At 40.4% G+C, this 16079-nt stretch overlaps 1 protein-coding gene across 1 annotated transcript; it reads right to left on the bottom strand.

Moving 5' to 3' along the window:
* Window positions 1–1237: 1237 nt before the first annotated feature.
* On the bottom strand, window positions 1238–11925 carry LOC112566266 (transcription factor Sp3-like). Its single transcript, XM_025242323.1, is given in 11 exon segments — window positions 1238–3560; window positions 3804–3869; window positions 4827–4940; window positions 5285–5385; window positions 5863–5958; window positions 6654–6843; window positions 7978–8125; window positions 8453–8641; window positions 10305–11493; window positions 11495–11619; window positions 11725–11925. Coding segments are annotated over 11 exon segments (2316 nt in total). The 5' UTR covers window positions 11788–11925; the 3' UTR covers window positions 1238–3525.
* Window positions 11926–16079: the final 4154 nt, after the last annotated feature.

Here is a 16079-nt window from a genome sequence, read left to right as displayed (position 1 = left end):
ATGATGTAGGAACAACGTGCATGCACTTTCAAATGAAAATTTGACAGTTATTATTCATGTCCTGGCTTGGAGGAAGAATGTGCAACTAAGCCTATTATTTGTATGAATCTTTCTTTTTGAAAAAAAAAACCCACACTGAATAACAATTAGAATGAGAAGAACCTGATGCAATGCAATTAAAGGAATAATTGTTTTTACATCTCTGATTCATCCTGCTGATAATCATTTTTTTCCCTATACCTTTCAAGTCTTCCACTCCAATATTATTTGCCAAAGGTGTAATAGCTTTAACATTCTTATCATTATGTATATGACTGAGCAAAGAAGTGCATTTACATTAGTGACTAGTTATGTATAACTCCGTGGTTGTAAACGACTCCAAGAATCTCGCCTCATCACTCTCTGGACATGATGTGTGTTTTACTTGGTACGACTAGTTCGCAGTGAGCCACCCTCACCCTAGGTATAAAACACAACTACTCACATCACCTCACCCTTCTTCTCCCTCTACAATCTTCCGTTTCAGTTCGTTTTTCTTGTCTTTTTTTATTTACATGCTCTCAGTTTTATACCGATTTTCTTCTTGTCAATGACTACATTGGAAGCTTTCAAGGTTTCTATCTTTTGTAGAGACCTTTAGTAGTTGGTGGCCTCTTCTTTTTACAGCCATCTTTCCCTCCCTCTTCGCTTTTATATTTTCCGGTTGTGCTACTGCATTTCTTGCTCGTGGTACTGTTAACGTGCATTGAGTTCACTGTCAAGCAGGTAATGCGCTATACGACTGCTTGCTTCCCAGATCGCACAAACCGGCAGTTGCCATGAATACATCACCGACGTCGTCAGCAAGAACATGCAGATCCCCAGCATCCACTTAGGTAAAAACCAAAGCATTTCATTTATATTTTACCAAAAAGTTGCTATCCTATTCATTACGTAAATACAATTCCATTCTGTAGCTACAGAAGGCATTCTAGCAATACAATTCAATTATAGAATGAATTTTGTAACTACAGAGTTAAAATGTATGTAGAACGAGGCTGGCTCATTTTCATATGGGGCAAGAAGATTGGATTTTTTTTTTTTTTTTTACATCTCTGATTCATACTTCTGATAATTATTTTCCTCCATAATTATACCTTTCAAATTTTCCACTCAGGTGTTTCTTCAAAATTATTTGCCAAGGATGTAATAACTTCAACATTCTTCAAACATCAGTAAGAAAACACCAAGAAACATGTTACCGATTTGTTAAACACACACAACTGTATTCATTCTAATATTTTTCTTCACCATTTAGTTCCCTTCCTACAAAGTTAAAAACATGCCAACTTTTTTCATATACCAAGATAGGTGGGCACAGCACATGCATTCATGTCCACAAGTAATTTAGCAGCCGAAGAATGTACTTACTCAAAGTGTGCATCACTGCAAAGATGAAATTGCACTGTAAACACAAACCTCACTTAATGATTCAATGGATAAAGGAATTGTTGATAAGAGAGGACCTGCCTGTACTGATATTTCAAGCATAATGTACTGATAGTGGGCTTGTCAGTTATCGTTAGATATTGTGTAAAATTACTTTTGCACCATTTATGACATTTAAATATATTTTTGAATGTTTATACAGCAGTGTACTGTACTGAAACTAAGCCGCCACACCGCCATCTTCCATGACCAGCATTCAATACCAACTGGTCCATGCGGTGAGGAGTCTTCATATTTCTTAAGAAGCCCTCCTGCCAAACTCATAAAAGTACCACATCAATGTTTTCTTTTCTGGGCACACAGTCAGACACTGTGACAATTAATTGCTCAAACATGTTCAATTTTGCATTTATACCTTTCCCCATGATGTTTATTACAGGCTTGAAAACTGCATCTTTTTTTCCATTGCAAAAAACATCAAACTATGTTCTTAACCTTAAGTGTTAATGATGTCAGCCAGTACATAGACACTGACTTCACAGTACTCTTTCTTTTAAGCTTTTAGACAGTTAATAAATATTTATAATTAGGGTATAATTCAATAATTTTTTTCATTATTTATATATGAGCAAAGAAGTGCCTTTATCTTGGTGATGGACACATTACTGATCGACATCGTCATTGGCAGAGATTTGAAATCTTTCAGCACTAAAATTGTTTCACCTTTGAACTGGTATGACAGCTCAAGAGATCATCCCAGATTAAGAGCTGCGATCTTGTGCTTTTAGAAATGAAGGCATTTGTTGGTTCAGATTGTTCCGACAACAAAAGGGATCACAAAACTGCACCAGATCAAAAGTAACTGCCAAGGGTAAAGTGCTGCCTCGAGTACTTTATAAAAAGGTACAGTCAAATGTCTATCATTGCCTGGGCTAGCAGCTGAAGGCTAGAACCTACAAACAGTAATTTTATTAAAGAAAGAGACATAAAAATGTCAGGACAAAAGAAAATCAACAACAATAACAAAAAACAAAAAAAACAAAAAAAACCAATCCAGCACTATCAATCCAGCCAAGATGTTTATCACATTCCAAAGGTTGATTTTAGTCTAAATCAAGCTTAATGCAAATAAACTTCCTTTTTTCACTTATCAGCTCCAACTAAGCATTCAGTAACATAAGCTGAACTGCAGCATAAACTGTTATTATCAGCTCCAAAAAAGCAGTCAGTAGCATTAGCTGAACTGCAGCATAAACTTTTATTATAAATGAATATAAAATTCTAGCCATAAAGGAGTTGGGAAAGTGGCCTTTCTGGTTGCTTTTAATATGGAGATTAGCACATGCATACCATCTGCACATTTTTGATCACACACTGTAAGATGGCTCCTTTTGATACAGAAATATAAGTGAATACACAGTGTTTTTATGTCTTCCAGGCACTTTCATGGAGCCCTCTCTTCATTTGGTGACTTGTTGATCATGCAAGCACGTGAAAGAAGATCAGGCAATGAGAGAAAACCTGGACATAGTTTTAACTCGGATCACCTACAGTGTCCCATCCCACCAAGGGATGCAAACCTCTGTCCTTGGAAGGTACAGTCAGCGCAAAATACAGTGCTCCATCCCATTAATAAAAGAACCTTATAATTCCACTGGTCCAATGACTGCCATAATAAAAGGGAAGAAGCGAAATAGGAGTCTTTTATCTTCTGGATAATTCTGAACATCAGACTGTGATCCATACTTCTCATAACATCCAAGAAACCATTTTTAAATGTCATCACAGGTCTGAGAAGAATGGCTCAGAAAACTTCATAACTCTCTCTCCAGCAGCACATGCTGGAATCCACACTCAAGCATTATCACAATCACCTCACTATGTTCAGCCAAAACTATCAGGAATGTGAATCAGCACTTGTTAAAAAAAAAAAAAGTTTTCTTTAGTTTTCTCAGAGAGAACCTTTACTCTGTGACACCATATCACAACCACCATATGGCTTATATGAAATGGTCCCTTTCTGTCACTGTAAAAACCACGAATCCCATTCACATTCCTCTTGCTGACTTTGTTCAAGGATAAGGCAACAGGAGAGTCTTAAAATCCTGCATTTTTCTCCATCAGCAAATCACCTGGACAGAACAAATTTTCAAAGGTAATGGGCATCCAGGATGGTTCAGTGTCTCTTCAAATCTTCAAAACATCCATTCAAATTATGTTATGCACAGGGAATGGACTGGTCTATCTCATTAACATTTTTACATCTTTTATTTTTGGTCTGCTTGCAGATCATATGGGTTCAATGACCATCTTAGGACTAGATTCTGCTGACTGGGAAGCAGACAGTGTGACGGTGACAAACTTTTCATCCTGACCATTGTCCTCCTCCTCCTCTTCTTCTTCTTCATCGTCATCATCATCCATTTCACCTTCCTCCATTTCTGAAATTCCACAGAAAGAGTTCACTTAATATTCCTTGCTGAAATCTGAAATTGTTCTTTAGTTTAAAAAACAACAACACCCCAACAGTCTTTATAACCATGATGATGGCATACACAGAGTATGATGACGCATATATATATATGGTATCTATAGAATTCATTTTATAAACTTGATGATAAAATGATCTTTTTATTATCATCATCGACTTATAAAATGAACTCTACAGAGACTGAACCATTTGTTTTTTTCACTAAAAAATTGGCTAGTATTGTTTGTAGACTATTCAAATATTTTAAAAAAATCTTTTCAAAATGGGTCATCACTGCTAGAGCAAGACGAGGTACAAAAGGTTAGTAATTTTTCATTAGATATTTACAAAAACAATTATTCTGCATGCTGAATATAAAAACCTAAACAATGTATGATGTGACCACTAGAAAAAAAAAAAAGCAAAACAAATAGTATTTTTATGTTTGTGTTGAAAGCATATTTATCAGGTTTTCTTGAACATACAAAATACACATGCAGCAATTAGCCTTGCTGAATGTTTTTTATAATTGAGTTACGTGGAGAGCTTTTATATTCTGTTTTAAATATACATTTACAAGCAAATTATAGTAGAGCATATTACATACCTATAATGCAAAAATTATAGCTAAATTTCTAAATATATATATTATTAATATTCTATCATTATAAAGCATAACAAGTGTTCTGTGGTGTAACACCAGAAAAGTAGCTTTGAGACACTTGCTAATCAAACACAATAAGCATGACAAAAACATAACAAAATAATGAATATAAGTTGCCCATACCCTAGTCTAGTCACAATGGTTATAGATTGCTCACTCTGTAAAGCCTCAAGCATAAAAATTGTGATGATGAGTTTAATAGATTGTAAAAGTGAAAAGAAATCATCTTTATGATAAGTTAACGGTTACAAAAATGATACATACTTGTCACAGCATCACCACCACCCCTCTTGTTTTGATGTGTGCGAATATGCTTTGACAAGTGGTCACTGCGCATAAATCGCTTATTGCACTCTTCACACTGAAATTTTTTCTCACCTGCACAAAGAAATGGAAAAAAAGACTTGTATCAACTAACATGCACTCTCAAAGCTACTGAAGATGTTTATAAGATTCACACTTCTCACAAAAGTAGCAATTTTAAATTTTGTCTTATGTGATGTGAAAACCAGATATGCATAGCACAGCCTCTTTAAGTAGTGAATACATTTATTTGACTAAACCTTCTATTTTTTTTCTGAAAGCATCTCTCCACTTTGCTTCCTTTTGAGAATTTTACTTTCGTACATTTTTCGTACATTTGAAAAATTGTACATTAGAAATTTAAAAGAAAAATATTCATGTGTAGATGAATTCATGGAAGTTTAGTAATAAATTCTGACCTGTGTGAGTACGTTTATGTCGCTGCAACTCATCAGAACGTGTAAAACGTTTGCCACAAAAGATCCAGTTACACACAAATGGTCGTTCTCCAGTATGCCATCTGATATTTAAAAAATATATATATACATATATAAAATTTCCATAGAAATAAATGCATTTGAAAAGCAACACAAACTAGACACTGCTGGAATTACCAAAATTCATGAAAGTAAAAGCTGATATATATATATTTAAATAATAATAGAAAAGTAAGTCATTAAAACAAGCATCACATCTACTGATAATTTCAGTGCTAACTAGTGAAAGTTAGTGTTGCATAAACTACCCTTTGTGAAAATGGCAATGTGTATAAAATGGTACTATATTTTAAATATTATAACAACAATATCAAACATCCATTTATATAGGACTGCTTATTAAAAAAAACTCATTTTGTATGATTTATATGCAGATTTATGTTTTAGAGGTGGACATATCTCGTGAGTAGTTCACCTTCTTTGTGATAATTAATAACAGGAAATAATAAGATAATAAATAATAAGAAAATGAGATTATAAATATATGTGATGAAATTTACCTCAAATGTGCACGAAGATGTGAAGTTTTGCCATAGACCTTACCACAGTTGGGAATGTGACATATATGCTGCTTTTTCTTATCTCCAGTTGCATTTCTGTGTAATAGATTAATGCAACTTTTGACTAAACCTCAAAATAAAAATAATGAACAAATCAGAAAGGAAGCAAGTTTGTAATTATTCCAGGAGAGTAGATACTGAATAGAACAACATTACTATGGACAATGTAGTTTCTACTTCATAGTATTCTAATAATTCTTGTGCTGCATGAAACACAGCAGGAATTATTTGAAAAAGTCACAAGAATTTTAGACACACTATTATAAATAAAATGTTTAACCTAGATTCTTTTTCATTACACCACATTCAAGCTATGTTATTATGGTTTCCCTACAACAAAAGCAGAATAAGACTTTGAAGTGCTTTTTCAAAGGAGTTGCTTACTAAAGAAGATCCTATAAAGATGCCTTTATCCAGTTTGCTTGCATATTTATGGTTAGAACCCAATCTAAGCCATAGAAACTATCATGATTTGTTGTTGTCTGAATATTACTTTCATAACATACCATATGTAGGCAAAATGGCAGAACTATATTTTTTATATTTGGAGTAGTTGTTGTTTAGATCTGCTGCCATTATGATCTGTGAATTTTTTCTGAGTTCTGAGGTTTAATCATTAATTTCTCAAACCTCTCTTTCCATTTGGAATAAGCATCAATACATTTCAAGGCAGTCCCTTATCCATTTTAAATGTTTAGCCAATTTCATGAAAAGCACACAAAAATACAGACCTGCCTTCAGCCTGACAGTTAGGGCAGGTGCAAGCCACACGACGCAAGCGACGATTGTTGCTGTTGTTGTCCGAGGGCGATGGAGTGGCAGAAGAAGGGCTGGGAGCCAGTGTGGTAGTAGAAGGCTGTGATGTTGCCACCAGCTGCCACTTGTTTGGGTCGTTTGGGTCTTGTTGTAGCTGAGTAGCTGCTGAAACACATGAAGCACATGTCATAAGCCAGATATCCATCTTCTTTCAGACAAAGTACAAAGCTAACAAATATCCCAGCTAACATGTCTGATGGAGTTGTTAGAGAGCATCGGGGGCAGCTGCTTTCAAAGGGAAGATTGGTTTTAAAGTTTTATTGTGAGAGAATTCAATCAGCTTCACTTTACACTATAAATTTGGTAAGTGAACGCCATAATGTGCTTATTTATTGTTCATTCCATTATCACTAAGTTTGTTATGTAGTCACCTGGCATGGGGTTTGGGCATTTCACCGGCCCCCGCATAGCTTAGAATTTCGAGACCAGCCTGCAAAAAGAAAACTTTGCCTACCATTGATCTAGACTATGCTGATGACCTAGGACTATTATCCCATAGGCACCAAGATCTCCAACAAACGACCAAATTTCTTAGTAAGACTGCCAGCATGATAACACTTCAAGTCAACACTTGAAAAACACAAGTCCTAAGAAGCACGACAAATAATAAACCTATTACAATCAACGGGAGTCCACTAGTGGAAATAAAAGAATTTGTGAACCTGGGCAGCAAAGTGACAGCTGATGATGACTGTGAACAAGAAGTCAACACCAGGATAAGCAAAGCCAGCCAATCTGGAGATCAACTGGTCTCAGCATCCACACAAAGATCATCATCTTCAAAAGCAATGTCTTTAGTATTCTTCTATACGGGTCAGAGTGCTGGAAGACCACAGCCTCCATTTAGAAAAAGATGTGTTCCAAACCAAGTGCGCATACAGAAGATCTTCTGGCCTCGCGCTATCTTGAATGAAGAGCTGCGAGACAGGGCAGAAGCAATCCAACTGCAACACTGGCAATGGCTAGGAAACATGTGCCGCAAGCTTCCAGATTCCATCCCCAGAACAGCCCTGGATGGACACCACAGGGAAAGAGAAACAGAGAGAGGCCCAAAGAAACATGGAGGCAAACCATCGAGAAGGACCTTAAAAGCAGAGGTCTATCACTCGAGACAGCCCCCAGATAAGCAGCAGAAAAAACAGATGGAAGTCCCTTGTTGTCCTCTCCTGTGCCAGAAGGCACAGAAAGGACTGATTAATTAATTGACATGTACAATGAATAATGTGGCTGCAGACTTACAGATTATCTGTGTTCCAGAAAGGGACTGCGATGCATGTGTCGGAGCCACTGCTGCCTGCCCGCTGGCTGCTTGGACTGTTGTTGCACTGCTACCAGCAGTCACCACATTCTGTATGGGTCCTGCCACCTGCAGATTGGACAAAGAGTCCTACACTTTTCATTAGTTTGTCTGCTTCTGGACGAAATAAGTTTGAGAACAGTTTTCTGGAGTACTAATAATACTTCCGCAGATTATGGGTAGTAACAGTAGTTGACAGATGATTATTCTGAAGCAAGGCAATGTGCATTCATATAAACCTTTTTAATGAACCAACAAAAATCTTGTCAGGTTTCTAATATATCTTACCACATACACAAATACATCTGCCTTTGTAGATAAATTTATGATTGACACACATGAGCTGACTAAACATCGATACACATTCATGAACATGCACACACATGCATGATGATTCACACAAAAATTAATACAAACTTGCTGAATTCCATTGGTAAGTCCTGGGATTCCACCAGCAGATCCAAGTGCTACTGCTCCCAAGTTCTGAAGAGTAGCACCACTGATTATCTGCCCTTGAGGTGTAATGGCTTGAATGCTTGTCAGACCAGGGATTCCCCCAACAGCTTGAAATCCTTGAAGCCCTTGCAGGTTCTGTACCTGCAGATTCTATTGAAAAACAGGATATAGCATGTACTAAACATAAGAATTATTAATCCAATAACATGAAAATCATCAGTTGATTGTGCATATCGAAAAAGCTCAAAATTAATCCACTAAATATTAAACACTCAATATTCTAGTATGACTTATGAGGTGTCAGATATACTAGTAAGTTGAAACGAAAATGTCTTCACTTTGCTTGGATGTTTTAAGCAACAATAATAAAAATACCTGACTGGGGTAACTAATTCTGCTATCTTGTAACTGGGATCCTGTGATGCTCTGGCATTAATCAGTAACAGTATTTTGGACCCAATCTCTGGATAGCAGGAAACACATGCTTATGCCACATGTTATTTTTTGAGCTATTAGTTACTCTTAACAGACACCCACAAAACAAACTTTTGATTTTCTGTTAAGGAAAAAATTACTTTCACTCTATATTGGTGTCCTGGTGCTTTTGTGTGTGTGCGCGTTTAATGTACATGAGATAGGACTAAGAGGAGTACCAGCTTTTAAAGACAGATCCTGTCAACTCTTACTGAACGTGTTATTTTGACAGGAAGTGATGACAGCACTTCTCCAAATTAAAAAAACATAATGGTGGGGAAACATATTTTGACTTCACTAAATTTGAAAGAGAACTTGACTGCTCAAGCTAATATTATGCCATGCCTGCATGTAGAAGCAAAAGGCACCTGAAACCATTTGTGCCCAGCTGATCAATCATAAATGAATTGTCAGTGATGTGTATATATGTGTATGCATGATGTTATTAGCTATGCATATGAATGGCCTTGATGTCACTTGCTCATATTTTTCCATTTGCTCATATTTTTTAATTGCTCATATCATTTATGCTTGCCCTTTTTTTTTAGTTGTTCATATTTTCACCAGTAACAAAGTTTTTTTGTTACTAGAACTTTATATATAGTAACTGAGCACCTTTCCCATGTTTAAATTACCCACTGGGACTAATAAAGTTGGTCACTGTGATTATCATAGACCATCTTAATAATGTGTTTTTCTTTGGCTTTTGTCTTAGGTTTTTAATTCAGGAATATGGCTGACATACAGAACGAAATGTGCAGCTTTAACATAACTGCACCTAGTGTCTACTTTGTAATTTAGAAGAAGTAGTTATAAAGCAAGGGTAAGTCATCTCCAGCAGCAACATGTGGAAATCAAGAATAAATATGTTCTAAGTTTTAAAGTGGTGTCCAAACCTTCCAGGGGCAGCAGTTATAAAGCGAAGGTAAGTCATTACTCTGGGGCAACAGGGTGAACTCAAGGAAAAGTGCTGTTTCCAAAATTATAAAGTGGTGTTCAGAACCTAGAGATATTTTACTCCTGTGGCCATAGTTAAAAAACATTGGCAATGAAGCCTTAGGGTAAAAAAAAGATGAAGTCATGTTTGTTGGGCCTGGCACGGCATAGTAACTATGAAAAGAAGATGCTTTTCCTTGAGTTCCCTTTTCTTGCCCTGGGGAATCAACTTACTCTCACTTCATAACTATGGCCCCTGGTTACTATTGTTTTAAGGGGGTATGATCAAAAGTAGCATTACAACTTGACAAGCAGGGTCAATATGTTGTAATAAAAAAATGGTTTTCACAAGATGATGGATAGTCTGTAAAATACACTGAAACAAGAAGTAAGGCAGCCTTACTTGCAACCAGTTCTGGGGAAGAACTGATCCTTGAAGATTCTGGCTTGCCAGTAAATGGGGCTGCCCTGGTAACACGGTGGATATCACAGAATTCTGGGATGCTGTGGTGGCTGTGACTGCTGAAGAGGCTGCTGTTGACACAGCAGCTTGAGGAAATGAGCTCATGGTCATCGAAGGCATGGAAACTATGTTTCCTTGAGATGTTATAATCATTTGACCATTTGCAGTGTTCAGTACATTAGCATTCATTGGTATGATCGCAGTCATGCCCTGATTGGGAGCAAGGGCCAAATTGGCTAAAGTGCCACTGCCCATAGTCTGGTTGAAGAGAAGACTCTGAGCCTGTTGTGCACTCAGCAAGGTGGCTGCATTAGCAACAGAATTGTTTACATTTTTCGCACTGTCGTTCTTGTCTGCAGACTTTGGGGTGCTTCGCCCCATGTCTTCGCAGTTGGTGTTGGGGGTTGTGCTTGTCATCTGTGTCATGGGAGTACCATTCTGTGGCTGTGTGCTCATTTGATTGGATGGAGTGAGTGAGACTAACCCACCATTAGCCAGTGCAGCCTGATGCAACCCTGGGAATCCCTGCATAGGCAGTTGTATTGTTTGTATGGCAGTCTGGCCATTGATGGACACTGGGATTTGGATAACATTAGGGATCTGTTGCACCTGCATCCCACCTAACGTTTGCATTCCCTGCACCATCCCTGTTCCTTGTCTAACCGCCTGTTGCATTCCTGCCAGGTTGACAAGATTTCCTCCAATGTTGACCACATTAGGGCCCATATTTGTAAACCCCATATTGGGTATCATACCACCACCGGCTAGGCCATGGGTACGTATAATCTGTCCGGAGGGGGTCACAATGGTCCCCCCACCTCCAGACATGAAGGCAGCTTGGTTGGCATTGCTGGGCCCTGCTATGACTATGGCTTCTTGTCCATCAATGGTAACTATTTGGTGCGAAGGGACCGTTCCTGGGATCATGTAGGTGATCTGACCCCCCGGCCCGGCAGTGGCAACGAGCTGTGGGGCGGCTGCTTGCTGGATGAGTTGCCCGGCGATGTTGGCGGCTCCCACAGGGCCTGCGCCTGACACTGTGGTGATGGGCTTTCCGCTGGCGTCTACGATTGTTCCTGTTGGAAGCTGAACCCATCCGGGGCAACAATCTCTCCAGCGGTGGGCCCACTCCTTGCCCCGCCCCTATCACGCGCATGGACGCACCCCCTCCCGCCTGTGCGAGACCCTCCTCAGGCGGGGCACCGATTTTACTGCAAGTGGCGGCCAGCAGCGCCAGTGGAGATGGCTGGGCATCCTGAAAGGCGGAGTCATAGAACGGGGGTGTTAATAAACATGGCGGCCAACCGACGCTAACCTACCAGAAAGATCCGAATCGCTGATTTAAACCATAATCTCTTACCTGTGCTGAGCTCGCTGGAGTCACATACTCTTGGTTTGATCGCTTAGAATTATTGGTAGTCATCTGAAGTCAATTTTACAATCCACAGTAGCTAGAATCGTTACATCTCTTTCACACAAACAACGAGTAACGTGGGTCGACAACAATGGTCGGTGCACTCCTCTTCGCAGCATGGCCCTACCTTCCAGTTGTTTTAGAAATTCCTCCGCAGTAAAAGTATTATGGATAGAACCATAAGCACAGCTTAAAATAAACTATATTATCTTTAAGACAAAAACAAACATAATACAACACCATCAGTAACAGCTGATGGCCACATATGGGAACAAAATTTTGGAACTATATCTTACCGCGAAAGGCATTGAGTAAGCAGTCGGCAAGCGTGCGTCCTTGCTCGTGCTTGATTGACAGCTACACCACCCAGTGCGGGATATCAAAGGAATGCCGCGCCCGGTCTCCTCCCTTTTTCTTTTCCCATGGATTTTCTTGAAGCGCTATTTCTTTTTCTTTTCTATGCCAAGAAATACATTTTCAACAAAACAAATATTAAAATTTTTTTTAAAATAGGTCGATTATTTTCCTGTCGCAACGAGGAAGTGGAAACAAAGAGAAAGGTTTATGACCTTTAAAAATAACGAAATGGACTCTCCCGAGAGAAGAGATCCTTCGACCTTACATGCAAATGACTTGGGTCAAGCAGGCGAGGCCATTGCGGTGGGTCGGCAAAGTGCAGAGAGAGGGCGTGGCGCTTCCCGCTCACTGCACGGTTATGACGTTGGTCGATAGGCTACAGAGGTGCTGAATGGTGTTATTTGTTTGTGTAATGCCGCATTCTCACCCAGCTAGCTGCAGAGGTGTGTCAAGCGTAAACGGCTGTTACGACCGGCTTGGAATTTCCCATGCATCAATAGACACTTGTCAGCAGAACTGAATGCACGACAACTCAAGTCCGTGTGGCTGTAACCCTGACACAGGAAGCGTTCAACCGCAACTTCTAAACACTGTCACACCACCGGTGAGCTTCTTCCCCCGAAGTCTTCTCGGGTGTTTTCATAAACTGAAAGAAAGATGGTTCTGCAAGTCGCTTCCAGGGATGACCGGAAACAGTGTTAGATCAAGATCACTACATCCAATTCTTGCGAGAAAATGTGCTTTGACTAGAGCCACTCAAAGTGACAGTTTGGGACAAATATGTGAGACTATATTTAATGTAAGAACTTATAAAGACAGGTAACAAGGGCAGAGTCACTCAGTTCTTCACATTATGCCAGACACCAGTTTTATTTCATTATGTGTGGCAGGCTGGGTGACCACGACAGACCATGTCTGCAACAGATGTTGTCTCTATCTCTTGTCTGGAGAAAAGGGGGAAAACCCCCGCTCCAGCCCTACCCCCGAAAATCCCCAAACAAACAAATAAAAAAACACCAGCATCCTTTCGGACTGGCTTATGATTCTGGCCTGCCAACCTAGCAGTCATCTTTTTAGACAGGCTTGCGATTCATCCAGAGATTTGTTATTTATTCTTTGACAAAATTTGGATGTATCGTTTAAAACATGATACACGTCATCCACCAGACTGTAGCATCCCCAGAGACACTTCGTCTGCGACAAAACAAGAGCAGTTACCAACCATTCTTCTATTGCAGCTGTTACTCCAAACTGAAAGCGGGCGTGAGGAAGCTGTGGTCATTACGACAAGGACAAAAGATTTAAAGCTTCTCGACAGGAAACGTAAAATTAATGAAGACGGATCGGGAAGCGTTGGGGCTAGGGGGCGGGGGGCGCCTTAAAATGGCGAATGGCACGACCGTCGAGATCCCGGGGGTGGTAGTGATTTTTTGGGGAGGGGTGGGAGAACACCGCCTAATGACACTGGCAGTCTGATGCTGCCTCCCTGTCTATGCCAGAGAGGATCTGACGGCTCTCGTCCTGGTGACTTGACAATTCCTGTGGCTCGTCCTCTCGTGGCGACGCAGGAACACAACATCCATTCAGCCCTCTGCATCTTCTTGACTGGTCATCGCCAATTTACCCGCGTGATTTGAGGCCCATTCTCCGGGCTGTCAGATTGCCTTTAAGCTCTAGTGGCATAATTATAATTGACTGGCGGATTCAGGAACAGGTTAACGCTAACAGCATCTCTGTGAATTCAGCAGATGCAGAATGAGAATGAGATCCTGAAGGTGCTGAACTACATGGATGCCTGCAACTGCAGGGAAGTTTGGTGTCTGCGTACATAGGCCATTGACACTGATTAGATGGAGAAGAATCATGATTAAATATTAAATGTTTTTTTCTGAAATCCGTTCTGGTTACCGGAAATCAGTTTTAGCAGTAATTACCGGATGTTAACGAGCGCAGAAACACTCAGTTGAAAAAGAAGCCTAAACATGAGGCGTAGCTGAATGAATTTAGTGCTTTCAAATACACGCAGATACAATGAGTGACAAAGACGGTTTAAAGCTAAAATAAATAAGTAAATAAATAAAAAATCCCACCTACGTTTTGCTGACAACGAAGGCTGCTGTGTTTATATTATGTTATGAAGCATACGCTAGTGCATATAGTAATAACACTCTCTACACGTGCACACATGGTCTCCAACATATACATATATACATATACATATACATATACATATACATATACATATACATATACATATACATATACATATACATATACATATACAACATATACTCTTCCCTAGAACTAATTTTAAACATACACACATCCGCTCTCATTCTCTCTCTTCTCACTTCCTGATATACAGAAGAATGAGTCATGGAGACGAAAAAGACACATGAACATATCAACCTTCGAAGAATAAAAAGCAGGAAACATTAAACGAAAGACGAAAGAACAACAAAAACAAATGGATGAAGTCATTTGAAAAAGAATCGGGCTTGGCAGCAGTCTGCACAAGCGCGAGCAGAACAGGTGTGGCCTTGAGGTTTGCCACGCCTTTTACCGCCAACATTGATCCTGACTTCATTCTACTCCATCCTCATACCCACCTGAGCTGCGGATACACCGAGCGCATAAAAAGGAGGGTAGCACTCCCCGCTGCATCTCTCTCACCGAGAGGATTGAAAGGTATTTGCAACGCCAGCTTACTATATGTCCACCCAGGCGAATGATTTATATCTACAACGGTACCTAGATGCCAAACGAGCTGCTAAGTGAAAATGTCTCTCATGGACTGTCTTTCACGTATCAGTCTCTCGTGGAAGGAGTGGTGGTGTGGTGGTGGTGGTGGTGGTGGTGGTGGTGGTGGTGGTGGTGGTGGTGGGTGGTGGTTTTTTGCTCGAAGTGGCTCGTGACAGCGCTGGTAACAGTAAACTTGTTTAAGAGAATTGCAGTTAACTGCTCAAAGCTCACGAAAACTATGGGTTTGTCACGTCATGGAAAGGAAAAAAAAAAAATGGTGTGCATGGCCTCGTTTATAGATGCACAGGTGAAGTTAAGATCTGTGACTGGTTTTTGTAGTGCATTACAAATACGTGAAGGGGATGATTGCTCATTCCCCGCTCCTTTCTTCGAGGCGCGCTCAGGTGAGAAGTATTAATGCGCGAGTCGAAGCATCCAACAATAAATGTCTGACAGGAGGGAAACGTGGCAAGAAGGGAGGTGGGTGTTTGTATGCCTGTTACAGAGGATGGCAACCATTATAGAAAACAGCTGCTGAACTATTCACAGGAAACTATCCTCTCAGTTCAGCGTGCACTTGGCTCGTCAGCTCAGAAAGTTTAGGGTGCATGTCGACACAATCCCATGCCCACCCGGGCATGACGACACTCCAGCAGCAAGTGATCTTGGGTGGCAGATGACAGTTTGACGCTAGCGGAGGTCCCACGCGCCGCGCGGCAAATGGCGGGGCTACTACGGGTGGCATGGGCCGAGATCCAGAACAGCAGACAGCGGCAACGGTCAGCACGAGGATCGATGGCACCAGAGGTAGGGTACCCCAGGTCTTCAGTGGTCAGCACAAGCAGACGGCAAGGTGCTGTCCAACTGGACCACTGCACAAGGATGCAGAAGAGCACGACAGCTCCAACCGCCCAATTACTTCTCCCCCAGCTACCATCCTGCCAATACCTCCACTGTTCTGCTCCCACGCGGGGCTGGGAGCGGGGGGAAGGACTGGCTGTTATACTGAATGTATGTCAAGTTACTAGCATGTATTGGCAGTAACTGTATGCCGCCAGTGAAAGTCAGCGGCCTGCAAGGCTGCAGATACGGGATCGATTGACCTCCCTGTGCTATCAAGCGATACGCAGGCCGTTTGAACACAAGCCTGCAGGAGCAACGGCACAACAGCGTCGGCCTTCATTCCTTCATCAGGAGAGATG

Source organism: Pomacea canaliculata, linkage group LG1 (genome assembly GCF_003073045.1).
Source record: "Pomacea canaliculata isolate SZHN2017 linkage group LG1, ASM307304v1, whole genome shotgun sequence".
Lineage (NCBI taxonomy): Eukaryota > Metazoa > Mollusca > Gastropoda > Architaenioglossa > Ampullariidae > Pomacea > Pomacea canaliculata.
Note: the sequence above shows the minus strand (reverse complement) of the source record. Positions and strands in the feature narration are given on the sequence as shown.